This window comes from Pseudophryne corroboree, chromosome 5, assembly GCF_028390025.1.
Source record: "Pseudophryne corroboree isolate aPseCor3 chromosome 5, aPseCor3.hap2, whole genome shotgun sequence".
Taxonomy (NCBI): domain Eukaryota; kingdom Metazoa; phylum Chordata; class Amphibia; order Anura; family Myobatrachidae; genus Pseudophryne; species Pseudophryne corroboree.
Window position 1 is genome coordinate 651,414,858 of NC_086448.1, and position 26,318 is coordinate 651,441,175.

General features: G+C 47.1%; 1 protein-coding gene across 2 annotated transcripts in view; it reads right to left on the reverse strand.

The window, feature by feature from the left end:
• Window positions 1–26,318, reverse strand: part of CCDC178 (coiled-coil domain containing 178) — a 754,227-nt gene that overhangs the window by 701,717 nt on the left and 26,192 nt on the right. Inside the window, exons 2-3 of one of the 2 annotated variants that reach the window (XM_063923668.1) lie at window positions 17,468–17,513; window positions 4,296–4,435 (exon numbers count right to left, since the gene is read on the reverse strand). In XM_063923668.1, the coding sequence (XP_063779738.1) occupies window positions 4,296–4,435; window positions 17,468–17,498 (171 nt within the window). In that variant the 5' untranslated portion in view covers window positions 17,499–17,513. The remainder of the gene's footprint in view (window positions 1–4,295; window positions 4,436–17,467; window positions 17,514–26,318) is intronic. The other variant, XM_063923667.1, reaches the window with a different exon arrangement.

Sequence of the window (26,318 nt, forward strand, 5' to 3'; positions counted from 1 at the left end):
TGATTGTACAACATGCAGATCTATAATTCCGGGCGTATCTTTTCCTCACCCACCCTATATATATTACGCATCGCCTCCATTGCCTTATGGACCATGTAATCTATTTGATAATCTGTCCTTGCGGACTGGTATATGTCGGTCTGACGCAACGCCGGTTTAGGGAACGGATGGCCAATCACCGATAATCAATAAGGCAGGCACTTGAGCCGGCCAATCTGATAAACCAGTGGCAAGACATTGGCAGGAGGCTGGACATCAGATTCCAATGCTGCGATGTCGTATCATCGATTGGATTCCTCCATTCATACGTGGGGGAAACAGGATTCTGGAATTGCATAAGCGTGAATCCCAATGGATATTTCGTTTGGATACAATTGCCCCTAGAGGCCTAAATGAGCAACTGAACCTGAAGAGTTTCTTACTATAGGGAATCTGTATGCAATGATTTCAGATCATTTCGTTACTCTAAGGAAGTTACACTATCACTGATCACCAATAGGTCTCACAGTTAATCATATTTTTTCACGTTTCCAGTATAGTGTATTTGCTCCACGACATTGTTTTTATTAAGTGTTGTTTGTGTGTTATGTTATGTATGTGTTTGTGATTTGATATATAGTATGTTGAGCTTCGATGGCTGCTCCTTGTCTACCCCTAATTAATATGCTGATCTGTTACTTTTTCTCTATAGCTGAGCCATAGGTGGCGCTGTGAGCACTGTGATTAGCTAGTGGCATAGTGTATATGAAATATATACGTGGCTATGTTTGGTTAAGTATTGATGTTACATGAGTGGTGCTAGTGCTGCTGTGCCTATTGGGTTGTCTCACTAACTGAGGATTTGATTATTTGTAGTTTTATTGAGAGTTTTTTGATGACGATGCGCCGGCGCGGACGTGTATTCCACGTCGGGTGATGGAACGCAAAAGCACATGACCGGAATCGGAAATGGTGTGCGTATCCGGGTGCGTTCCACGAGACTACTGGGACGCACGCCGGGTCCGTGGTAATGTGGTTGGCATGTGGGTATATAAGGAGCAGCCAGCGACGGGTATGTACTTCCGCTGCAAATAGCTCTGCTGGTTTGTACTTTTTATGGGCATGTAACAATGAAAGCTTGACAAAGGTCCGGAAGGACCGAAACGTTGCTGATTATTCTATTATGCATCTATGAAAGCCTTGCATGATCACTTTGTGAGTATCGGATTAAAAATACCTTAAAGCTTATTGGAGTCTGGAGAGTACCTATGTTTGGACAAATATTTAACGGAGATTTCTCATGTTTTGGAATTTATTGTGTAGTGCACCCCGCTGTTGCCAAATAAGATGAGAGTGCTGGACTTCTTCTATCATATATATATATATATATATATATATATATATATATATAAAACCACCTCTTTTACGTGTATATATATATATATATATATATATATATATATATATATATATCTATACTAGGGACAATAACATGGTATCCTTATCTAGGGTTTCAATCTCCGCTGATAAGGTATCTGTCTACGCTGCTACAGCGCTATAAACCCATGCCGACACAATCGCCGGTCTGAGTAGTGTACCCGAATGTGTGTAAATGGACTTCAAAGTACTCTTACTGCATGCTACCTGCAGGATCCCTGAGGAAAGCTGTAAAGTCAGCGCTACCTTTTTGGGTAAACGTGTCAATGCCTTGTACACCCTAGGGGAAGATTCCCATCGTATCCTGGCCCCATTAGGGAAAGGATACTCCCTGAAAATTCTTTTTGGGAAGCTGCAGCTTCTTGTCTGGAGATTCCCGCTCTTTTTCTTCATGAGAGGAGGGAAATTTACCTCAGCTTTCTTCCCCTTAAACATGTGTACCCTCGTGTCAGGGACAGATGAGTCATCAGTGATATGCAAAACATCTTTTATTACAATAATCATATATTGAATACTTTTCTGGCAGGTTTGGCTGTACTTTGCATTATCGTAGTCGATACTGGAGTCAGACTCCGTGTCGATATCAGTGTGTATTATTTTGGATAGTGAGCGTTGTGAGACTCTGAAGGTCTCTGTGACATAGGAACAGACATAGGTAGATTCCCTGTCTGTTCTCTAATCTTTTGTGCAATAAATTCATCTTAGTACTTAATTTCACATATCCAATCAGGCGTCGGCGTTGTCGACGGAGACACCACACACACACATTTGCTCCATCTCCTCCTTAGGAGAGCCTTTTACCTCAGACATGTCGACACACACGTACCGACACACCACACACTCAGGGAATGCTCTTCTGAAGACAGTTCCCCTACAAGGTCCTTTGGAGAGACAGAGAGAGAGTACAGTATGCCAGCACACACCCCAGCGCAATATGACCCAGGAAAAACACAGCAATTTAATGTTTACCCCGTAGCGCTGTTATTATTATCTGCGCCGAATTATGTGCCCCCCCTCTTCTTTAAAACCCTATCTTCTACCGTGGTATAAGCAGGGGAGAGTCCGGGGAGCTTCCTCTCAGCGGTGCTGTGGAGAAAAACATGGCGCAGGTGAGTGCTGAGGGAGAAGCCCCGCCCCCTCGGCGGCGGGCTTCAGTCCCGCTAAAAGTGTAAAATTGGCGGGGGCTCATGCATATATACAGTGTCCAGCTGTATATATGTTCTCTTTTGCCAAATAAGAGGTTTATATTGCTGCCCAGGGCGCCCCCCCACCCCTGCGTCCTGCACCCTTACAGTGACCGGAGTATGTGAGGTGTATGGGAGCAATGGCGCACAGCTGCCGTGCTGTGCGTTACCTCAGTGAAGCTCACGAAGTCTTCTGCGACCTTTTGAAGCCTTCTTTCTTTTCCTACTCACCCGGCTTCTTTCTTCTGGCTCTGTGAGGAGGACGGCGGCGCGGCTCTGGGACGAACGTCCAGGGCGAACCTGTGTTCCGACTCCCTCTGGAGCTAATGGTGTCCAGTAGCCTAAGAAGCAGAGCCTATCATTTAAGTAGGTCTGCTCCCCTCTCCTCAGTCCCTCGATGCAGGGAGTCTGTTGCCAGCAGTGCTCCCTGAAAATAAAAAACCTAACAAATATACTTTCTTAGCAGGAAACTCAGGAGAGCTCCCTGCAGTGCACCCATCTGCCTCTGGTCACAGTCTCAAACTGAGGTCTGGAGGAGGGGCATAGAGGGAGGAGCCAGTGCACACCCAGAGTCAAGATCTTTCTTAAAGTGCCCATGTCTCCTGCGGAGCCCGTCTATTCCCCATGGTCCTTACGGAGTCCCCAGCATCCTCTAGGACGTTAGAGAAATGATCATTAGGATGGGAGAGTGCAGCACACGTGTATAGCGTGTCCAGCTATATTTTAACCTATTGTCCACAATGTCCATATTATCTCCAGAGATGATGTCTTAGGCTGACCACAAGTGCAGCAGCAATTAAGAGAGACATACACTTAAGATCACTGAGACTATTACACTTATACATTAAGGAATTAAGCTTAGACTAACTGAGAGCACGGCAGCATATGAGACACAATGGGGGGAATTCAAATGTTTGAAAAGTCAGATGGGTGTCTGCTTTTTCCTACTTAATAGACAGGGGGGAAAAAAAACACCCTACCAACTTTTCAAACATTTGAATTCCCCCCAATACGGCTGTTGGCTGCACTGTGCATAACATGCTCACGAATGTAACTAATAAATATGAGAAATTAAGCGCTTTTGTGTACACAATAGAGGGGTACATATTGAACAATTACATATGAACAACCCAACTGGAGTATCTATTTACAATAAAGTGATTGATACAGGTGGATATTTAAATAAATGCATGATATATAATTAATAGGATGTGCCTCATTTTATTGAAAATTGTGAACACAATTAATTGACTGCAGTTTATTAATTAGAAAGGGGGACAAACTAATACTAATATATGTGCATAAAGGGGCATATGAAATAACACAGTAGTATACATGTATTAAGCCTGGAAAAGTGATAAAGCAGTGATAAGTACAAGGTGATAACGCATAAGCCAATATGTAAATTGTTAGGAGCTGTTAGGAGCTGACTGGCTGGTGCGTTATCACCTTGCACTTATCACTGCTTTTTCACTTCTCCAGACTTAATACATCTGCCCCTTTATTTGGGAAGCGGTCAGCATACCAGCGTTCGCGATACTGGCAGTAGAAATACCGATGCCGAAATCCCAACACTGGTCAGAATGCATGAGCTAATATCGCGCCCAGATCGCATTGCATATGTGATCAACGACAAATGGGCGCCTTAGACTTGTGCCAGATGCTGCTGTAAGTCTTATTGGTATCATTACCAACCTGCAGGAACCACTCTTTAATCTTTACTTCCAGCTTCTCAATGTGGTGAATGGCCTTGTTAACACAAGGCAATGGTGTGTTTACCAGTTCACAACTTCGTCGTCTCACAAGGTCTTCAGAAGACATATTTTCACCGAAACCTGAAATCAAATCAGTGGTCATTTGTGATCTCTTTTAAATGAATCAATGTATAACTACAAAGCTGTTACCAAGTGGCTGAGTTCTTTCTGGAACAAACCATGTTGCAATGCAAGGGGTGCAAGTACATTTATTTTCTTTACATGCAGGGTAAATACTGGCTGCTTTTGCATGTAGCCCACAAATGCTGGACAGATTATTTTTACACTATGATTTACATTTCAGCTAGGAATCTCAAATCTAAATCTCTATGCACATTTACATCTGCCCAACCTGCAGTATAACATGGTTTTGCTCCCAACGCAGAATCAGCTCTAAACTAAAAAAGCTGTGCTCCATTATATATTGTGCAATAATCAGTTTGTCACACACTAAATTAATAAATCTGCGGAATTAATATTCTACAGTTTTGACAAGATGAATGGTAAGTTTATAACTATAAAATAACTAAATACAACAACATTTAAATTAGGGAATAAAATGAACCCTTAGTTCTGTGTTGCTCTTTAGAGGGGGTAGATTTGGGTGGGGTGTGTTCAAACTGAAATCTAAATTGTAGTAAAAATAGGATTTTGGTACTTACCAGGTAAATCCTTTTCTTTGAATCCATAGGGGGCACTGGAGTACTCTTGGGATATGGACGGCTTCCACAGGAAGAAGGCACTGAATAAATTAATTTTGAAACTACTCCTCCCCTCCATATCCCCGAGTACCTCAGTGTTTTTTACTGAGCCGAACAGGAGCGATAGAGAGGTTGACAATGGAGAATTACATATAACATAACGGACAACAATAAAGTTGACACAACATTACTGACAACTAAACAGTTGACACCATAACCGATTGGAACTTGTTTATCTGAACCAGTCGGTGAAAATGTGTTACCATAAGATCTACTGAACTTACCCCAAACCAGGTAAACTGCTCTGGGTGGGCGTCCAGTGCCCCCTATGGATTCAAAGAAAAGGATTTACCTGGTAAGTACCAAAATCCTATTTTCTTTTTCATCCACTAGGGGTCACTGGAGTACTCTTGGGACGTACCAAAGTTTCCCCCGTGGGCGGGAGAGCTGTTTGGCACCTGTAACACTAGGCGGCCAAAGCTAGATGCTGATGCCGCAAACGTATCAAACTTGTAGAAGCGCACAAACGTGTGCACCGAAGACCATGTAGCCGCCCGGCAAAGCTGTGTCGTAGAAGCTCCACGACTCGCTGCCCATGACGTTCCCACAGCACGTGTGGAATGAGCTGTTACTGATGTAGGCGGCTGTAACCTAGCATGAAGGTAAGCCTGACGTATGGTCAGTTTAATCCATCTGGATAAGGTCTGCTTAGAAGCTGACCAACCCATCTTGGCAGCATCATAGAGAACAAACAACGTATCCGTCTTACGAACTGTCGACGTTTGGGATACATAAATGCGTAATGCGCGTACCACATCCAACCTACCAGAGTCTCCTGTTAACACAGGAACTATTGGTTGATTGACGTGAAAAGATGACACTACCTTTGGTAGAAAAGCGGAATTCGTCCGAAGTTCCGCTCTGTCATCATGAAACACCAAATACGGTGGCTTGCATGACCAAGCACCCAAATCTGAAACATGCCTTGCTGACGCTAAGGCTAAAAGAAAAAATTTTTCCAAGTGAGAAATTTAATATCCACTTGTTGTAAGGGTTCAAAATAAAAAGACTGTAAGAAATTTAAAACCAGATTCAAGTCCCATGGCGCAGTAGGTGGAGTGAATGGAGGCTGAACTCTGAGGACACCCTGCATAAAGGTGTGAACCGACGGCAACAGGGCCAATCTACTTTGAAAATAAATTGACAACGCCGATATCTGCACTTTTAGTGTGGATAACCTCAGACCTCCATCTAACCCCATCTGTAGAAATAACAAAAGACGGGATAACTTAAAAGATGATGTCGGAAACTTCCGAGCTTCACACCAACCTACATAGGCACGCCAAATTCTGTAATAATGAGCTGCCGTAACCGGCTTCCTAGCTCGTAACATGGTTGGTATAACCGATTCTGGAATGACCTCTCTTCTTAAGAGGGCTGTCTCAACAGCCACCCCGTCAAACGCGGCCGCGCTAAATCGGGGTAAAGGAACGGACCCTGCTGTAACAGGTCCGAACGTAGTGGGAGCAGCCAAAGACCGACTGCGAGTAGACCGCGGAGATCCGAGAACCAAGCTCTCAGAGGCCAAAGAAGCGCCACTAGTATGACGGACTCTCCTTTGAATCGTTTTAGCCACAGAGGGAGCAGCGGAAACGGTGGAAACAGATACACGAGACTGTATGGCCACGTGATTGTGAGAGCATCCACCGCCACTGCCTTTGGATCTCTCGTTCTGGACACGAACTGGGGCGTTTGATGATTGTGGCGAGATACCATCAGGTCCACCTGCGGGTAACTCCACCTCTGGACCAGCATGTGAAACACTTCTGGATTTAATGCCCATTCTCCTGGATGAAAATTCCAACGGCTGAGATAATCCGCTTCCCAGTTGTCCACTCCCGGAATGAATACTGCCGACAATATCATTTGGTGATACTCGGCCCAATAGAGGATTCAAGCTACTTCCCGCATTGCCATACGGCTTTTCGTTCCTCCTTGTTTGTTGATTTATGCGACCGCCGTCGCATTGTCTGACTGCACCTGAACAGCCTGAGCCTGCAGCATGTGCACTGCTTGTCGTAGCGCATTGTAAATTGCCCCGCGTTCCAGGACATTTATAGACAGCAAACTTTCGTGATCCACCCAGAGACCCTGGAGCTGATCATTTTGAACTACAGCTCCCCAACCTCTGAGACTCGCGTCCGCCGTGAGAATTATCCAATTCCAGGCGCCGAACCGTTTCCCTGCGGTTAGATTCTGTACTTTGAGCCACCAGAGTAGAGACACTCTGGCCCTTGGCGACAACCTCACCCTGCGGTGCAGATGCGAGCCCGACCACTGTGCGAGCACATCCAATTGAAAAGGACGTGAATGAAGTCTTCCGAACTGAAGCGCTTCGAAAAGCCGCCACCATTGTGTCAAATAGGCGAATGCACAAATGAACCGAGACTGTGCGTGGCTTGAGCACTAATTGTACCAGATGACGAATGACCTGTACTTTCTGTTCGGGTAGGTAAATTCTTTGATTTACCGTATCGAGAATCATACCTAGGAATTGAAGTCGTTGAGACGGAATCATTCAGGAATTCGCGTAGACAATGGTAGGAAATCAGATTTTCCCCCCCACTTGGTCTGCGATCTATCTCGTTTGGAATCCGACTCCGCCTGTTAGGAACGTTGCCAAAGTGGACGTTATGCGCCACTAGCGAAGCTGAAAACGCAAGAACCAACTGCCAACGTCCAGAGAAGATGTAGGCAGCAAGAAGTGTAAGGTGGTCTTATTTAGGGCAAACCTGAACTGGAGTGCCCTGCCACTACAGCCTTGTTACCTCAAACCCTTACCAAAGCAAGGCGAAGCAACAGCCCTACTGCTGTGTAGGGTACACTCCGATAGGTAGTTAAACGCCCAATAATTGCAATTGTCTCTCATTGGAAATTGTTCAGCCTTCGCTGAGAACCTGACGTACTGGCCTGGTGCTATGAGTAAGAGAAGTGAGTGTATATCCATGTAATACACTCTTAGACATGGCAGGGAAACAGCTTATTAGTAATTGCTGGTGTCTTACTCATTATGCAGACAGAAAATACAAAAAATACAAAGACAGACAACTTGCACGACTCAGTAAATAGCACTAAGGTGTCTCTATAAATATATATTTGGCCAAGTGCAGTGCACGCCAGCAATATGCCTGATCCAAATTCCCCTTAACACCCCTGCGCCTTCAATGGAGGAGAGATGTAACACAGGAAATTCTGGAAATACAACAGGAAAAACAACAGGAAGCATGGTTAATATGTCCCCATGCTCACAGTATAACACAAAGTGCCGACATATAATTATGTAAGCAGATTTAAAAAACATCTTATGTTGCATTCAAACCTGCACATATAACTTGTATCCTGTTTAACAAAGACTTCATAGCCTATTGTAATACATATGCAGCGCTGCTGTATTCCCTTTATCAATAAGAGTTGAAACATGAGATTTTATCCAGTGACCCTGACATTTCTGTGTGCAGGGAACATCACTGTGGCAGCAAAGTTACTCACTAAGCTATGGAGCCTGCCTTTTACATCTCTCATTTGTGTGCCCCCCCGTGCTCCGTGTACCGTTCTCTATACACGGAGCCGGGCTATGGTGGAGAGGGAGCCCGAAGCGGCATCAAGGCCCGGGGAGCGCGCTGCATAGAGCCGTGGAGCGGCCTATGCATAAAACCACATGGCCGACGCGGCTCAGAGCGGCGGGGGAGACAGCATAAACAGTGGCGCTGGAAGCGGCGGCGGGCGGCTGAAGGCAGCGGCGGGCGGCCACACACAGTATCCCACACAGCGGGGCGGCAGCGTGAGCTGACCGCCCCGATCAACATACCTGGACCCTGTGGTGAGGGCTATGACGGGGCTTCTTCTGTAAGTTCCGTCCAGCCTTTACTGCAGGTTTTAGTCCTGCACGTGGTAGTGAGGGAGCTCTTTTTAGAGAGGCCCGACACCCACAGCTGCTATAGCAGCCTTCACTATCCCGGACCCACGCCTATTGGATGGGGGGAAGGGATGTGGTAAATCGTTGAAAAACTTAGAAAAAATTCCAATGAAATGTGGACAAACTCCACAAGCCTTCTAACTGTGTCGAGCACAGAAAAAAACACTGAGGTACTCGGGGATATGGAGGGGAGGAGTAGTTTCAAAATTAATTTATTCAGTGCCTTCTTCCTGTGGAAGCCGTCCATATCCCAAGAGTACTCCAGTGACCCCTAGTGGATGAAAAAGAAAATAAAGCAGCCAGTATTTACCCTGCACAGAAACAAAATAACCCACCCAAATCTAACTCTCTCTGCACGTTATATCTGCCCCCCCCTGCAGTGCATATGGTTTTGCCCATTAGCTAACAAATTTGCTGCTGCGATCAACTCTGAATTACCCTCCATGGGCGTTCCTAGACCTGACAAATTAGTGTATGAACTACTGTAAACGACACGTTGCATATTAGTCCATTAATATGAATCCCAAACTAAATACAAATATGTATTATCTAGAGCAATCTATTGGTATTACTGTGTGGAAAAAAGAACATTTAGTAAGAAAACAGACAGTATCAATGTCAATGGGAATCCACAAAAAGAATGTCCAATTATTCTCCAGCAATTTACATACATATAAATGTATCAGAGTACAGGTTGAGTATCCCATATCCAAATATTCCGAAATACGGAATATTCCGAAATACGGACTTTTTTGAGTGAGAGTGAGATAGTGAAACCTTTGTTTTTTGATGGCTCAATGTACACAAACTTGGTGTAATACACAAACTTATTAAAAATATTGTATTAAATGACCTTCAGGCTGTGTGTATAAGGTGTATATGACACATAAATGAATTGTGTGAATGTACACACACTTTGTTTAACGCACAAAGTTATAAAAAAAATATTGGCTAAAATTACCTTCAGGCTATGTGTATAGGGTGTATATGTAACATAAATGCATTCTGTGCTTAGACTTCGGTCCCATCACCATATCTCATTATGCTATGTAATTATTCCAAAGTACGGAAAAATCCCATATCCAAAATACCTCTGGTCCCAAGCATTTTGGATAAGGGATACTCAACCTGTATAACTGACAAACAGGTTGATGCAGGTGGTCTTCAGTATGCCGACTGACGGGATCCCGGCGCACAGTATACCGGCGCCGGAATCCTGACAGCCGGCATACCGACACTTATTCTCCCTCGTAGGGGTCCACGACCCCCCTGGAGGGAGAATAAAATAGCGTGCCCGTAGCGTGGCGAGCGCAGTAAGCCCACAAGGGGCTCATTTGCGCTCGCCACACTGTCGTTAAGCCGGCGGTCGTGCTCCCGGCGCCGGTATGCTGGTCGCCGGGAGCCCGACCGCTGGCATACCATACTGAACCCGTTGATGCTGATTTAATGTTCATGTGATATTTAGCAATATTTTTAACAATATTTAAGGGTCAGACTTTAAATGTCAGCACAAAAGAACACAAAACGAAGTAACAACACTGGCACGTGGTCCTCCAATAAGATTTTAATGGTATTATGTGTTAGGACTAGACTTATTAGTACTAACTCACTTATTCTAATCATACATATTTTAAGATTTTAAAAACAACGAAAAAGAAAAAAATCTAAAAATATAAATGGTAACAAAAATAAGTTAAACGGATGTACAAGAAGCAAAGCCTAGGAGAGGAAATAGAAAACTAGAGGCCTCTGACATAATCTGATAATTGATCATTTTAAGTGAGTCAAAGTCTAGTGCAGTGGTTTCCAACCTTAGGGTACCTGCAGGGGTGCCCTGGATTGGTGGTCCAGGACCAATTCAAATGATTTTTGTTCAATGTAGGCAAAACCAGTGCTAGTGGCTTCCAATCATAAAATATATGGACAAACAGAAGGGAATCTTGTCCTCCACCACATAACTGACCCTAAGGATTAAAAAAAAACAAACTGAATTTCTAACTATAAAACTTTTGGCCTAGGGGTGCCGTGTAAAAATAAGATTTTACTTACCGGTAAATCTATTTCTCGTAGTCCGTAGTGGATGCTGGGGACTCCGTAAGGACCACGGGGATAGACAAGCTCCTCAGGAGACAGGGCACTTTAAGAAAGAATTTGGATACTGGTGGGCTCTGGCTCCTCCCTCTATGTCCCTCCTCCAGACCTCAGTTAGAGAAACTGTGCCCGGAAGAGCTGACAGTACAAGGAAAGGATTTTGGAATCCAGGGCAAGACTCATACCAGTCACACCACTCACACCGTATAACTTGTGATAAATTTACCCAGTTAACAGTATGAACAACAATGGAGCATCAGATCAACCCTGATGCAACCACAACATAACCCTTATTTAAGCAATAACTCTATACAAGTATTGCAGAAGAAGTCCGCACTTGGGACGGGCGCCCAGCATCCACTACGGACTACGACAAATAGATTTACCGGTAAGTAAAATCTTATTTTCTCTAACGTCCTAGTGGATGCTGGGGACTCCGTAAGGACCATGGGGATTATACCAAAGCTCCCAAACGGGCGGGAGAGTGCGGATGACTCTGCAGCACCGAATGAGCAAACACAAGGTCCTCCTCAGCCAGGGTATCAAACTTGTAGAACTTTGCAAAAGTGTTTGAACCCGACCAAGTAGCTGCTCGGCAAAGCTGTAATGCCAAGACCCCTCGGGCAGCCGCCCAAGAAGAGCCCACCTTCCTTGTGGAATGGGCTTTTACTGATTTTGGCAGTGGCAATCCAGCCGCAGAATGAGCCTGCTGAATCGTGTTACAGATCCAGCGAGCAATAGTTTGCTTTGAAGCAGGAGCACCCAGCTTGTTGGGTGCATACAGGATAAACAGTGACTCAGTTTTCCTGACTCTAGCCGTTCTGGCTACATAAACCTTCAAAGCCCTGACCACATCTAGTAACTCGGAATCCTCCAAGTCACGAGTAGCCACAGGCACCACAATAGGTTGGTTAATATGAAAAGATGACACCACTTTTGGCAGAAATTGCGGACGGGTCCGCAATTCCGCTCTGTCCATATGGAAAACAAGATAGGGGCTTCTATGTGACAAAGCCGCTAAATCTGACACACGCCTAGCTGAAGCCAAGGCTAATAGCATGACCACCTTCCACGTGACAAATTTTAACTCCACGGTCTTAAGTGGCTCAAACCAGTGTGATTTCAGGAAACTCAACACCACGTTAAGATCCCAAGGTGCCACTGGAGGCACAAAAGGGGGCTGAATATGCAGCACTCCCTTTACAAACGTCTGGACTTCAGGAAGAGAAGCCAGTTGTTTTTTGGGTTTTTTTTTAAAGAAAATGGATAGTAGCCGAAATCTGGACCTTAATGGAACCCAATTTCAGGCCCAAAGTCACTCCCGACTGTAGGAAGTGAAGGAAACGGCCCAGCTGGAATTCCTCCGTAGGAGCATTCCTGGCCTCACACCAAGCAACATATTTTCGCCATATGTGGTGATAATGTTTAGCCGTCACGTCCTTCCTAGCCTTTATCAGCGTAGGAATAACCTCATCCGGAAAGCCTTTTTCTGCTAGGATCCGGCGTTCAACCGCCATGCCGTCAAACGCAGCCGCGGTAAGTCTTGGAACAGACAGGGCCCCTGTTGCAACAAGTCCTGTCTTAGAGGCATTTCTGTGAGCATTTCTTGCAGATCTGGATACCAAGTCCCTCTTGGCCAATCCGGAACAATGAGTATTGTTCTCACTCCTCTTCTTCTTATGATTCTCAGCACCTTGGGTATGAGAGAAAGAGGAGGAAATACACAGACTGACTGGAACACCCACGGTGTCACTAGTGCGTCTACAGCTATCGCCTGAGGGTCTCTTGACCTGGCGCAATACCTCTGTAGCTTTTTGTTGAGGCGGGATGCCATCATGTCTACTTGTGGCAGTTCCCACCGACTTGCAATCTGCGTGAAGACTTCTTGATGAAGTCCCCACTCTCCCAGGTGGAGGTCGTGCCTGCTGAGGAAGTCTGCTTCCCAGTTGTCCACTTCCGGAATGAACACTGCTGACAGTGCGCTTACGTGATTCTCCGCCTAGCGAAGAATTCTGGTGGCTTCTACCATCGCCACCCTGCTCCTTGTGCCGCCTTGGCGGTTTACATGAGCCACTGCGGTGATATTGTCTGACTGAATCAGAACCGGGTGGTCGCGAAGCAGGGTCTCCGCTTGACGTAGGGCGTTGTATATGGCCCTTAGTTCCAGGATATTGATGTGAAGGCAAGTCTCCTGCCTTGACCACACCCCTTGGAAATTTCTTCCCTGTGTGACTGCCCCCCACCCTCGGAGGCTTGCATCCGTGGTCACCAGGACCCAGTCCTGAATGCCGAATCTGCGACCTTCGAGAAGGTGAGCACTCTGCAGCCACCACAGGAGAGACACCGGACCACTTGTCCAGTAAGTCCCATTGGAAGGTCCTCGCATGGAACCTGCCGAAGGGAATGGCCTCGTATGATGCCACCCTCCTTCCCAGGACTCGAGTGCAGTGATGCACTGACACCTGTTTTGGTTTTAATAGATTCCTGACCAGTGTCATGAGCTCCTGAGCTCTCTCTATCGGGAGATAAACCCTTTTCTGGTCTGTGTCTAGGAACATGCCTAGGAGAGGCAGATGAGCTGTAGGAACCAACTGCGACTTTGGAATATATAGAATCCAGCCGTGTTACCGTTACACTTCCAGAGAAAGTGATACGCTGTTCAGCAACTGCTCTCTTGATCTCGCTTTTAAGCGGCGATCGTCCAAGTACGTGATAATAGTGACACCTTGCTTCCGCAGGAGCAACATCATTTCCGCCATTACCTTGGTGAATATTCTCAAGGCCGTGGAGAGACCAAACGGCAACATCTGAAATTGGTAATGACAATCCCGTACCGCAATTCTGAGGTACGCCTGATGAGGTGGATAAATGGGGACATGAAGGTATGCAACCTTTATGTCCCGAGTCACCATAAAATCTCCCCCTTTCAGGCTTGCAATGACCGCTCTTAGCGATTCCCTCTTGAACTTGAACCTTTTCAGGTATATGTTCAGGGATTTTAAATTCAATATGGGTCTGACCGAACCGTCTGGTTTCGGGACTACAACATGGTCGAATAATAACCCCCTCCTTGTTGAAGGAGGGGAACCCTGACCACCACCTATTGAAGATACAATTGTGAATTGCACTTAACACTGTTTCCCTCTCGTGGGGGGGAAGCCGGCAGCGCCGTCGGTGAGAGGGCATCTTCTCAAAGTCCAGCTTGTATCCCTGAGACACAATATCTATTGCCCAGGGATCTAACAGGGAGTGAACCCACTTGTGGCTGAACTTACGAAGGCGTGCCCCCACCGGGCCTAGCTCCGCCTGTGGAGCCCCAGCGACATGCGGTGGATTTTTGTAGAGGCCGGGGAGGACTTCTGTTCCTGGGAACTAGCTGTGTTGTGCAGCTTCTTTCCTCTGCCCCCGCCTCTGGCAAGAAAGGACGCACCTCGGACTTTCTTGTTTCTTTATTCGAAAGGCTGCATTTGATAATGTCGTGCTTTCCAAAGGCTGTGCAGGAATATAAGGCAAAATATCAGAATTACCAGTATAGCTGTGGAGACCAGGTCCGAGAACCCTTCTCCACACAATCCTCAGCCTTCCATATGCCTCTTAAGTCGGCATCATCTGTCCATTGCATATTCTACAGGACACGTCAAGCAGAAATCGACATAGCTTTGACTCTAGGACCCAGTATACTAATGTCTCTTTGGGCATGTTTTATATATACATATCTTTAATATATACATATATATATATCTATATACATACTAGGGTCTCAATCTCTGCTGATAAGGTACCTGTCCACGCTGCCACAGCGCTATAAACCCATGCCGACACAATCGCCGGTCTGAGTAGTGTACCAGAATGTGAACGCTATCTGCAGGATCCCTGAGAATAGCTGTTACGTCAGGGCTACCTTTTGGGTAAACGTGACACCCTAGGGGAAGATTTCCATCATATCCTGGCCCTAGTGGGGAAAGGATACTGCCTGAGAATTCTTTGTGGGAAACTGCAGTCTCTTGTCTGGAGATTCCCGCTCTTTTTCTTCATGAGAGGAGGGATATTTACCTCAGCTTTCTTCCCCTTAAACATGTGTACCCTTGTGTCAGGGACAGATGAGTCATCAGTGATATGCAAATCATCTTTTATTACAATAATCATATATTGAATACTTTTCTGCCATTTTGGCTGTAACTTGGCATTATCGTAGTCGACACTGGAGTCAAACTCCGTGTCGATATCAGTGTCTATTATTTTGGATAGTGAGCATTGAGAGACTCTAAAGGTCTCTGCGACATAGGGACAGACATCGGTAGATTTCCTGTCTGTTCTCTAATCTTTTGTGCAATAAATTCACCTTAGCACTTAATTACACATATCCAAACAGGTGTTGGCGTTGTCGACGGAGACACCCTCTCACACACATATTTGCTCCATCTCCTCCTTAGGGGAGCCTTTTACCTCAGACATGTCGACACACACGTACCGACACACCACACACTCAGGGAATGCTCATCTGAAGACAATTCTCCCATAAGGCCCTTTGGAGAGACAGAGAGAGAGTATGCCAGCACACACCCCAGCGCTATTAACCCAGGAATAACACAGTAACTTAATGTTAACCCAGTAGCTGCTGTTTATATTGATTTTTGTGCCTAATTATGTGCCCCCCCCTCTCTTTTTACCCTCTTCTACCGTGTAACTGCAGGGGAGAGACTGGGGAGCTTCCTCTCAGCGGTGCTGTGGAGAAAAAACATGGCGCTGGTGAGTGCTGAGTTAGAAGCCCCGCCCCCTCGACGGCGGGCTTCTGTCCCGCTTTCATGTACAATTTTGGCGGGGGCTCATACATATATACAGTGCCCAACTGTATATTATGCAAACTTTTGCCAAAGAGGTCTCCAATTGCTGCCCAGGGCGCCGCCCCCCCCCCCCCCCCCGCCCCCCGCGCGCCCTGCGCCCTACAGTGACCGGAGTATGTGGGTTTAGTGTGCGAGCAATGGCGCACAGCTGCAGTGCTGTGCGCTACCTCATATGAAGACTGGAGTCTTCTGCCGCCGGTTTCAAAGTCTTCTTGCTTCTGTCTGCCGGCTTCTGTCTTCTGGCTCTGCGAGGGGGACGGCGGCGAGGCTCCGGGATCGGACGACCAAGGGTGCGATCCTGTGTACGATCCCTCTGGAGCTAATGGTGTCCAGTAGCCTAAGAAGCAGGACCTGTCTTCAGTGAGTAGGGCTGCTTCTCTCCCCTCAGTCCCACGTAGCAGAGAGTCTGTTGCCAGCAGATCTCTCTGAAAATAAAAAACCTAACAAAATACTTTCTTATAGCAAGCTCAGGAGAGCTCACTAAGTAGCACCCAGCTCGTCCGGGCACAGATTCAAACTGAGGTCTGGAGGAGGGACATAGAGGGAGGAGCCAGAACACACCAGAATCCAAATTCTTTGTTAAAGTGCCCTGTCTCCTGCGGAGCCCGTCTATCCCCATGGTCCTTACGGAGTCCCCAGCATCCACTAGGACGTTAGAGAAAGATTCCGATACTCTAGGGCAGGCATTCCCAACCACGGTCCACAAGGCACACCAACAGTGCAGGTTTTAGTGATATCCAGGTTGCAGCACAGATGGTTAAATCAAAATAACTGAGCTACTAATTAAGTCACCTGTGCTGAAGCCTGGATATCACTAAAACCTGCACTGTTGGTGTGCCTTGAGGACCGTGGTTGGGAATGCCTGATCTAGGGTGCAGTGATTCAAAAATGCTTGGGAAACAATAAGCTAGTGTATGGTTATCGGCTAATGACCGCCACATTTCCTCTGCCCTGATCATTGCATCCCATGTGCTAATCCAAGATTTTACCCATGCTGACCCCCTTCACTGGAAAGGGCTTTGTTGCTCTATTAGACTCTCCCTGACCTTTCAAAGCTTCAAACAGGCACTGAAATCCCACCTGTTCATCAAAGTGCACCCTTCTGCATAACCTAGTCTTGAGGCTACTCTCTTAACCCCCTGCCCTATGCCTTGGCCATCTATGCCTCACTTACTTCCTGCCATCAGGCCACCTTCCGCTTGCTTGCACCTCATGTCACCTGTCTGTCTTCCCCACCCCCTAGATTGTGAGCTCTTTGGAGCAGGGTCCTCTTCTCTCCTGTTCTCAAAACTCTCTTCTCTCACATTACAATTACAGCTCTCTCCTACGTAGCGAATGTCTATACCCACATTTCCTCTCACTCATTACTGTGTATCTCTTCCAGTGGCTGCCTGCACCTAGTAGTATGCCGACTACTCCTTTGCTTCCTTACATCTCAGCTGTAGTGTGTACTGAGAATTGTGTTGCTAATTGTTAATAAACTGATATAAACTATGCTTACCATACATACGTCTGAGAGTTAATTCAGTCATTCCAGATATTTTTTCCTAAAGAAAATAAATGGAGAAACAATGAATACCTTTCACTATTATTACACAAAGGTTACATTTTAATCGAACACTTGCATAAAAAAAAGGAGAGTTATGCTATACTTATAATTGTAACTATCTTTCTGTGAGGTACATTCGGTTCCACAGGGAAAACATGGGGTTGTAGAGTTGATCTTGATCCAGAGGCACCAACAGGCTAAAGCTTTAGCTGTCCCAGGATGCATTGGGGCCTCCTCTATAACCCTGCCTACAGGCACTAAGAGCTCAGGTACCAGCGGCTAATGCCATACAACCCAAAGAAGCTAGGTGTGTCAGGGTGGGCGCCCTGTGGAACCCAATGTACCTCGCAGAAAGAGAGTTAACAATGGTAAGTCTACCATAAATCTCCTTTTCTGCAGCAAGTTACTGTACATTGGCTTCCACATGGAAAACATTGGGGATGTCCTAAAGCAGTTCCTCATGGGAGGGGACGCACCTTAGCGGATGTGATAATCCGGCGTCCAAAGGAAGCATCCTGGGAGGCGAAGGTATCAAGGGCATAGAACCTAAGAAACGTGTTCACTGTGGACCATGTAGCCGCCTTGCACAATTGTTCTGCGGACGCGCCACGGCGGGCCGCCCAGGAAGGTCCAGTAGAATGGGCATTAATAGCAGAAGGAGCTGGGTGTCCAGCCTGCGTATAAGCTTGAGCAATCACCATTCTAATCCATCTGGCCAAGGTTTCTTATTCGTAGGCCAGCCACGTTTGCGGAAACCAAACAGGACAAAAGGGCATCTGACCTCCTGATAGAGGCAGTCCTCTCCACATATAGACGGGGAGCCCTCACCACATCCAAAGAATGCTCTTTGGAAGACAAGTCTGAAGAAATAAAGGCCGGACCCACAATCTCTTGGTTAAGGTGAAAAGATGACACCACCTTAGGCAAATAACCTGGTCAAGTTCGTAGAACCGTCTGGTCATGGTGAAATACTAGAAAGGGTGGACGACAGGACAAGGCGCCTAAGTCCGACACCCGTCTTGCAGAGGCAATAGCCAGCAAGAACAGGACCTTGGTCGTGAGCCATTTAAGGTCCACCGATTCAAGAGGTTCAAATGGAGACTCTTGCAGGGCATTCAGTACAACAGACAAATCCCATGGAGCCACAGGAGGGACATAGCGAGGCTGAATCCGTAGGACACCCTGAGTGAAAGTATGAACGTCATGTATAGACGCAATTTTTCTCTGACACCACACCAACCCGACAAGGCAGATATGTGAACCTTGAAGGAGGCCAGACGGAGAGCTAAGTCCAGGCCATTTTGCAGGAAAGCCAGAATTCTGGAAATTCTGAATCTATAGGCATCGCAATTCTTATCAGCACACCAAGTGAAGTAAGTATTACAGACCCTGTAATATATCCGGCCAGAGGCCGGTGTATGGGCCTTCAACATAGTTTGAATAACCGCCTTGGAAAATCCATTGGCCCTCAGGAGTGATGCTTCAAGAGCTACGCCATCAAAGCCAGTCTGGCCAGGTCTGGGTAGAGACAAGGGCCCTGTATGAGGAGGTATGGTCGCTAAGGAAGTAGAAGTGGATGCCCTGTCGACAGACCCTGCAGGTCTGAGAACCAATGTCGTCTGGGCCATGCTGGAGTGACTAGAATTAGAATTCCCCTTTCTTGTTTGAACTTTCATAGGACCCTGGGCAGGAGTTACATTGGAGGGACATGTAAGGCAGCCGAAAGATCCATGGAACCGCCAGTGCGTTCATGAACGCTGCTTGAGGACCCTGGTCCGAGATCCGAAGACCGGAACCTTGTGACTGTGTCGAGACGCCATGAGGTCTACATTGGTAGACCCCAACTGTCCACTAGGAGTTGAAAGACTTCTGAATGAAGACTCCACTCTCCGGCAACTGATGAAGTCTGCTTCCCTGTTTAGGATGCCCGGAATGAACACTGCCGACATGGCTGGCAGATGGCGTTCCGCCCAACAAAGGATTTTGACACTTCCATCATAGCAATGCAGCTTCAAGTGCCGCCTTGATGGTTTATGTATGCTACCGTGGCGACATTGTCTGATATCGTACTTGAACAGGCCTGTTCTGTACTAGAGGAAGGGCAAGAGATAGTGCATTGAACACTGCCCTCAGCTCCAGAATATTTATTGGGAGGAGTGATTCCTCCTTGGTCCAACGACCTTGAAACGAGTGTTGCTCCAGCACCGCTCCCCATCCCCTCAAACTGGCGTCCGTAGTCAGCAGGAACGGGGATCCAGAAGGGACGACCCATGCTCAACTGCTGGTCCTGGAGCCACCTGACGAACCTCCGGAGTTAAAGAGATCACGTGAGATCTGATCCGATAAGGCAGGCCTTCCCACTTAGAAAGGATTACCCGTTGTAGAGGGCGGGAATGAAATTGAGTGTACTCTACCATGTCGAAGGCTGACACCATCAGGCCAAGTACCTGCATCGCGAGTGTATTGACACTCTAGGGCGATGAATGAAGTGCCTTATCCTGTCCTGAAGCTTCAGGACCTTGTCTAGAGATAGGAACAGTCTTTGACTGTGTGTGTCCAGGAGTGTCCCCAGGTGCACCATACTCTGAGCTGGGACCAGCGAGGATTTCCTCCAATTGCTTAGCCACCCCTAATTGAGCAGCACTTTGTGGGAATTCGCCAAAATCAGCATGTCGTCCAAGAATTTCAGGATTCTGATTCCCTGGCGACGGAGATGTGCCGTCATCACGGCCATGACCTTGGTGAAGATCTGAGGAGCCGTAGCCAGTCCAAATGGCAGAGCCTGGAATTGGTAGTGAGAGTTGCCAATGGCAAACCGCAGGAACTACTGATGCAACATGGCAATAGAAATATGCAGATATGCATCCTGTATATCCAGGGATACCATATAGTCTCCGGGTTCCATAGCCAGCACAATTGAGCGCAGCATTTCCATGCGACTCCTGGGCACAAACTTGTGCAGAGATTTGAGGTTGAGTATAGGCCGGAAGGATCCATTGGGTTTCGGGACCAGAAACAGGGTCGAGTAGTAGTCTCTGTCTCTCTGGGACTGAGGTACCGGCACAACCACTCCTGTACTCAAGAGAGAACTCACAACCGTTTGTAGAGCTTGCGCCTTTAACGGATCTGAAGGGAGAACCATGGTGCAAAACTGTCAAGGGAGATGTCTCTTGAAGGAAACAGCGTACCAGAGACAACTTCCAGTACCCATGCGTCTGAAGTAGTTTTTAACCAGACCTGGGTGAACTGCAGAAGTCGGCCTCCCACCCTGGAGTCCCCCAGGGGGAGGCCCGCCCCGTCATGCAGCAGGCTTGTCATGTTTTGAATCAGGCTGATGGGCTGCCCAGGATTGTTTCGCCTTGGGCTTGGTGGTTTTGGGAGCGCAAGATTGTCTCGGGTATGCCTGACCCTTTGTTTTTCTTGAGGCTGAAAGAAACGAAAAGTGGTACCTTTTGCCTTCTGTGCAGAAGGATTAGTCGTTGGGAGCGGCTGCCAACTCAGACACAATTTTATTTAGGTCTTCCCCAAACAAAATGCGTAAAGGGGAGTACCTCTAAAGTATTTTTGTAGTCTAGGTCCACTTTCCACGACCTCAATCACAGTATGCTGCGAGCCAGGACAGATGTGGTTGACGCCTTGGCTGCCAATACTCCAGCTTCAGAGGACGCCTCCTGAATGTAATAGACGGTGGTGGTAATGTGAGACAGGGATTAGACCAGGGTTCCCACCTGATGTCCACTAAATGGTCAGAATGAGGCAATAGGTTTAAACAGCAAAAGTGGTTAAAACTATCAGTTTTCTTTGCCACAGTAGTGGAATCCTTATCATCAGTGATTTGTAAGATATGATTAAGAGCAACCACTAAGGCAGGGACAAGGCCTCCCACCTTCTTTAGAGGAGGTCGGGGAAAGTCCAAAAAACCTGCGCCCTCAGGTTCCCAGGAACCGAAGCCAGATTCTGCTTCCTCAAAATCTTCAGCATGACGGTGGACCTCTCTGCCTGGAAGTCAGGCAGGTGGAAGCAAGACTAAAAGTCTTCAGTCACGTTTGGGCGTCATCACGCCTAGATCCCTAGGAAAAGGATATTGTGGCCCAGGGCTACAGATGGGGCATTTCAACAACTCCCACCTCATAGATTCTTCAAATCAGGCTTACCAGCTTTGCTGACAGACAGCGCTATCCTACAGGGAGCAATTCAAAAATTGGTTCAAACAAATGTCATTGTTCCTGTTCCACTCCACCTACAACACAAGGGTTATTACTCAAACCTGTTTGTGGTACCAAAACCGGACGGTTCGGTAAGGCCGATATTAAACCTAAAGTCATTTAACCCCTACTTGAGGGAATTCTAATTCAAGATGGAGTCTCTGAGAGTGTTGATCTCAGGTCTGGAGGAAGGGGAATTCCTGGTATCCCTGGATATCAAGGATGCATACCTTCACATTTCGATCTGGCCGCCTCACCAGGCTTATGTCAGATTTCCGCTGCTCGACTGTCACTATCAGTTCCAAGCACTGCTATTTGGCCTCTCCACAGCACCAAGGGTATTCACCAAGGTCATGGCGGAGATGATGCTACTCCTCCGAAAACAGGGTGGTAACATAATTCCATATTTGGACGATCTGCTGATAAAAGCGTCTTCCAAGGAGAAGTTGTTGCAGAGCATTGCTCTCTCAACTAGTCTACTCCAGGATCATGGGTGGATCCTGAATGTTCCAAAGTCACATTTGGAGCCGACAAGGAGACTGCCCTTCCTGGGAATGATACTTGATATGGAAGTACAGAGGGTGTTTCTACTGGAGGAGAAAGTGTTGGTGATCCAATCAATGGTCCGGGAACTCCTGAAACCGGCCAGGGTCTCGGTTCATCAGTGCATTCGTCTTCTGGGGAAGATGGTTGCCTCCTACGAGGCTCTTCAGTACGGAAGGTTCTATGCGAGGTTCTTCCAACTGGATCTCCTGGACAAATGGTCGGGATCACACCTTCACATGCACCAGCGGATACGCCTGTCACCGAAAGCCAAAATTTCACTCCTCTGGTGGCTACAAACGCCTCACCTACTCGAAGGCCGCAGGTTCGGGATTCTGAATTGGATTCTCCTAACCACGGATGCAAGCCTCAGGGGTTGGGGAGCCGTCACCCATGGGGAAAACTTCCAAGGAAGGTGGTCCAGTCAGGAATCTCTACTTCCAATAAACGTTCTGGAACTGAGGGGCATTTACAACGGCCTTCTACAAGCAGCACATCTTCTGCAACATCAAGCCATTCAGGTTCAGTTGGACAACGTCACAGTGGTGTCCTACATAAACAGACAGGGCGGAATGAAGAGCAGAGCTGCGATGTCAGAGGTAACAAGAATACTCCTCTTGGCAGAAAAGCACGCAATGGTGCTGTCAGCAATCTTCATTCTGGGAGTGGACAACTGGGAAGCGGACTTCCTCAGCAGACACGATCTCCATCCAGAAGAATGTGGCCTCCATCCGGAGGTGTTCGCAGAGGTGACAAACAAATGGGGGGTACCTCTGATAGACATGATGGCCTCTTGCCTCAACAAGAAGCTTCAGAGGTACTGTTCCAGGTCGAGAGACCCACAGGCAGTGGCGGTGGATGCACTGGTCACTCCGTGGACATACCAGTCGGTGTATGTGTTCCCTTCACTTCCGCTCATCCCAAAGGTTCTCAAGCTCATAAAAAGAACAAGAGTTCAGGCAATCCTCATTGCTCCAGACTGGCCAATACGAGCTTGGTACGCGGATCTTCTGGAATTATTGCTGGAAGATCTGAGGCCTCTTCATCTTCGCGAGTACCTTCTCCAACAGGGGCCGTTCGCCTATCAAGACTTACCGCAGCTACGTTTGACGGCATGGAGGTTGAACGCCAGATCTTAGCTCAGAAGGACATTCCGAAAAAGTGATTCCTACCCTGATACAGGCTAGGAAGGGAGTAACGTCAAAGCATTACCATCGAATTTGGAAAAAGTATGTGTCTTGGTGTGAATTCAAGACGTTTCCTGCGGTGGAGTTTCAACTTGGACGGTTTCTCCTCTTTCTGCAAGCAGGTGTGGATGTTGGCCTACGCTTGGGCTCCATAAAGGTCCAGATTTCGGCCTTGTCCATTTTCTTCCAGAAACAGTTAACAGCTCTTCCTGAGGTTCAGATTTTCTTCAAAGGGGTTCTGCACATCCAACCTCCGTTTGTGCCTCCTACGGCACCTTGCGATCTAAATGTGGTGCTACAGTTCCTGCAATCGAATTGGATCGAGCCTTTACAGGACATAGATGTAAAGTTTCTTACTTGGAAGGTGGTCACTCTGTTGGCATTGGCGTTTGCTCGACGCATGTCGGAATTGTGGGCGTTGTCCTGTAGGAGCCCCTATTTAATTTTCCATGAGGATAGAGCTGAGCTCAGAACGTGTCAGCAGTTTCTTCCAAAGGTTGTGTCAGCCTTTCATATTAATCAACCTATTGTGGTGCCAGTGGCTACTGACTCCTCAATTACCTCAAAGTGCTTGGATGTTGTGAGGGCTTTGAAAATCTATGCGAAGAGAACTTCTCGTCACAGGAAGTGCTTCTAAGCAGACACTTTCTCGCTGGATCAGGTTCCCTATCCAGCATGCATATTCTACAGCAGGGTAGCCGTGTCCAAAATCTATTAAGGCCCACTCTACTCATAAAGTGGGTTCTTCCTGGGCGGCTGCCCGGGGTGTTTCGGCTCTTCAGCTTTGCCGAGCAGCTACTTGGTCAGGGTCGAACACGTTTGCCAAGTTCTACAAGTTCGATACTTTGACATTGGAGGACCTAAAGTTTGGTCAATCTGTTCTGCAGGAACCTCAGCACTCTCCCTCCCATACTAGGAGCTTTGGTACATCCCCATAGTACTAATGTGGACCCCAGCATCCTCTAGGACGTAAGAGAAAATAGGATTTTAATTACCTACTGGTAAATCCTTTTCTCGTAGTCCGCAGAGAAAGCTGGGCGCCTGCCCAGTGCTTCACATTCCTGCATTGTTACTTGGTTCAGTTTGTTAGTTCAGCCGTTGCTGATTCGTTCCAAGTTGGTTAGCTTGGCTTTCCTTTTGTTGTACGTGTGGGCTGGTGTGAATCTCGCTACTATCTGGGGATTTCCTTCTCTCAAAGTATGTTAGTCTTTAAACTGTGCCCGAGGAGACAGAGTCTGGTAGGATGGGCATAGAGGGAGAAGCCAGCCCACACTACTGATCTCTTAAAGTGCCCATGGCTCCTAATGAACCCGTCTATACCCCATGGTACTAATGTGGACCCCAGCGTCCTCTACGGACTACGAGAAAATAAGATTTTACTCACCGGTAAATCTATTTCTCGTAGTCCGTAGTGGATGCTGGGGACTCCGTAAGGACCATGGGGAATAGACGGGCTCCGCAGGAGACTGGGCACAGCTAAGAAAGAATTAGGACTACTGGTGTGCACTGGCTCCTCCCTCTATGCCCCTCCTCCAGACCTCAGTTAAGGAAACTGTGCCCGGAAGAGCTGACATTACAAGGAAAGGATTTTGGAATCCAGGGTAAGACTCATACCAGCCACACCAATCACACCGTATAACTTGTGATAACATACCCAGTTAACAGTTTGAAAAACAACAGAGCATCAGACAACCTGATGCAACATAACATAACCCTTATTTAAGCAATAACTATATACAAGTATTGCAGAAGAAGTCCGCACTTGGGACAGGCGCCCAGCATCCACTACGGACTACGAGAAATAGATTTACCGGTGAGTAAAATCTTATTTTCTCTAACGTCCTAGTGGATGCTAGGGACTCCGTAAGGACCATGGGGATTATACCAAAGCTCCCAAACGGGCGGGAGAGTGCGGATGACTCTGCAGCACCGAATAGACAAACACAAGGTCCTCCTCAGCCAGGGTATCAAACTTGTAGAATTTTGCAAAAGTGTTTGAACCTGACCAAGTAGCTGCTCGGCAAAGCCGTAATGCCGAGACCCCTCGGGCAGCCGCCCAAGAAGAGCCCACCTTCCTTGTGGAATGGGCTTTTACTGATTTTGGATGCGGCAATCCAGCCGCAGTATGAGCCTGCTGAATCGTGTTACAGATCCAGCGAGCAATAGTTTGCTTTGAAGCAGGAGCACCCAGCTTGTTGGATGCATACAGGATAAACAGCGAGTCAGTTTTCCTGACTCCAGCCGTTCTGGCTACATAAATCTTCAAAGCCCTGACTACATCAAGTAACTTGGAATCCTCCAAGTCACGAGTAGCCGCAGACACCACAATAGGTTGGTTCAAATGAAAAGATGACACCACCTTCGGCAGAAATTGCGGACGAGTCCGTAATTCTGCCCTGTCCATATGGAAAACCAGATAGGGGCTTTTACATGACAAAGCAGCCAATTCTGACACACGCCTAGCCGAAGCTAAGGCCAATAACAAGACCACTTTCCACGTGAGATACTTTAGCTCCACGGTCTTAAGTGGCTCAAACCAGTGAGATTTCAGGAAACTCAACACCACGTTAAGATCCCAAGGTGCCACTGGTGGCACAAAAGGGGGCTGAATATGCAGCACTCCCTTTACAAACGTCTGAACCTCAGGAAGTGAAGCCAGTTCCTTTTGAAAGAAAATGGATAGGGACGAAATCTGGACCTTTATGGATCCTAATTTTAAGCCCATAGTCACTCCTGACTGTAGGAAGTGTAGGAACCGGCCCAGCTGGAATTCCTCTGTAGGGGCCTTCCCTGGCCTCACACCAAGCAACATATTTTCGCCATATACGGTGATAATGTTTTGCTGTCACGTCCTTCCTAGCCTTTATC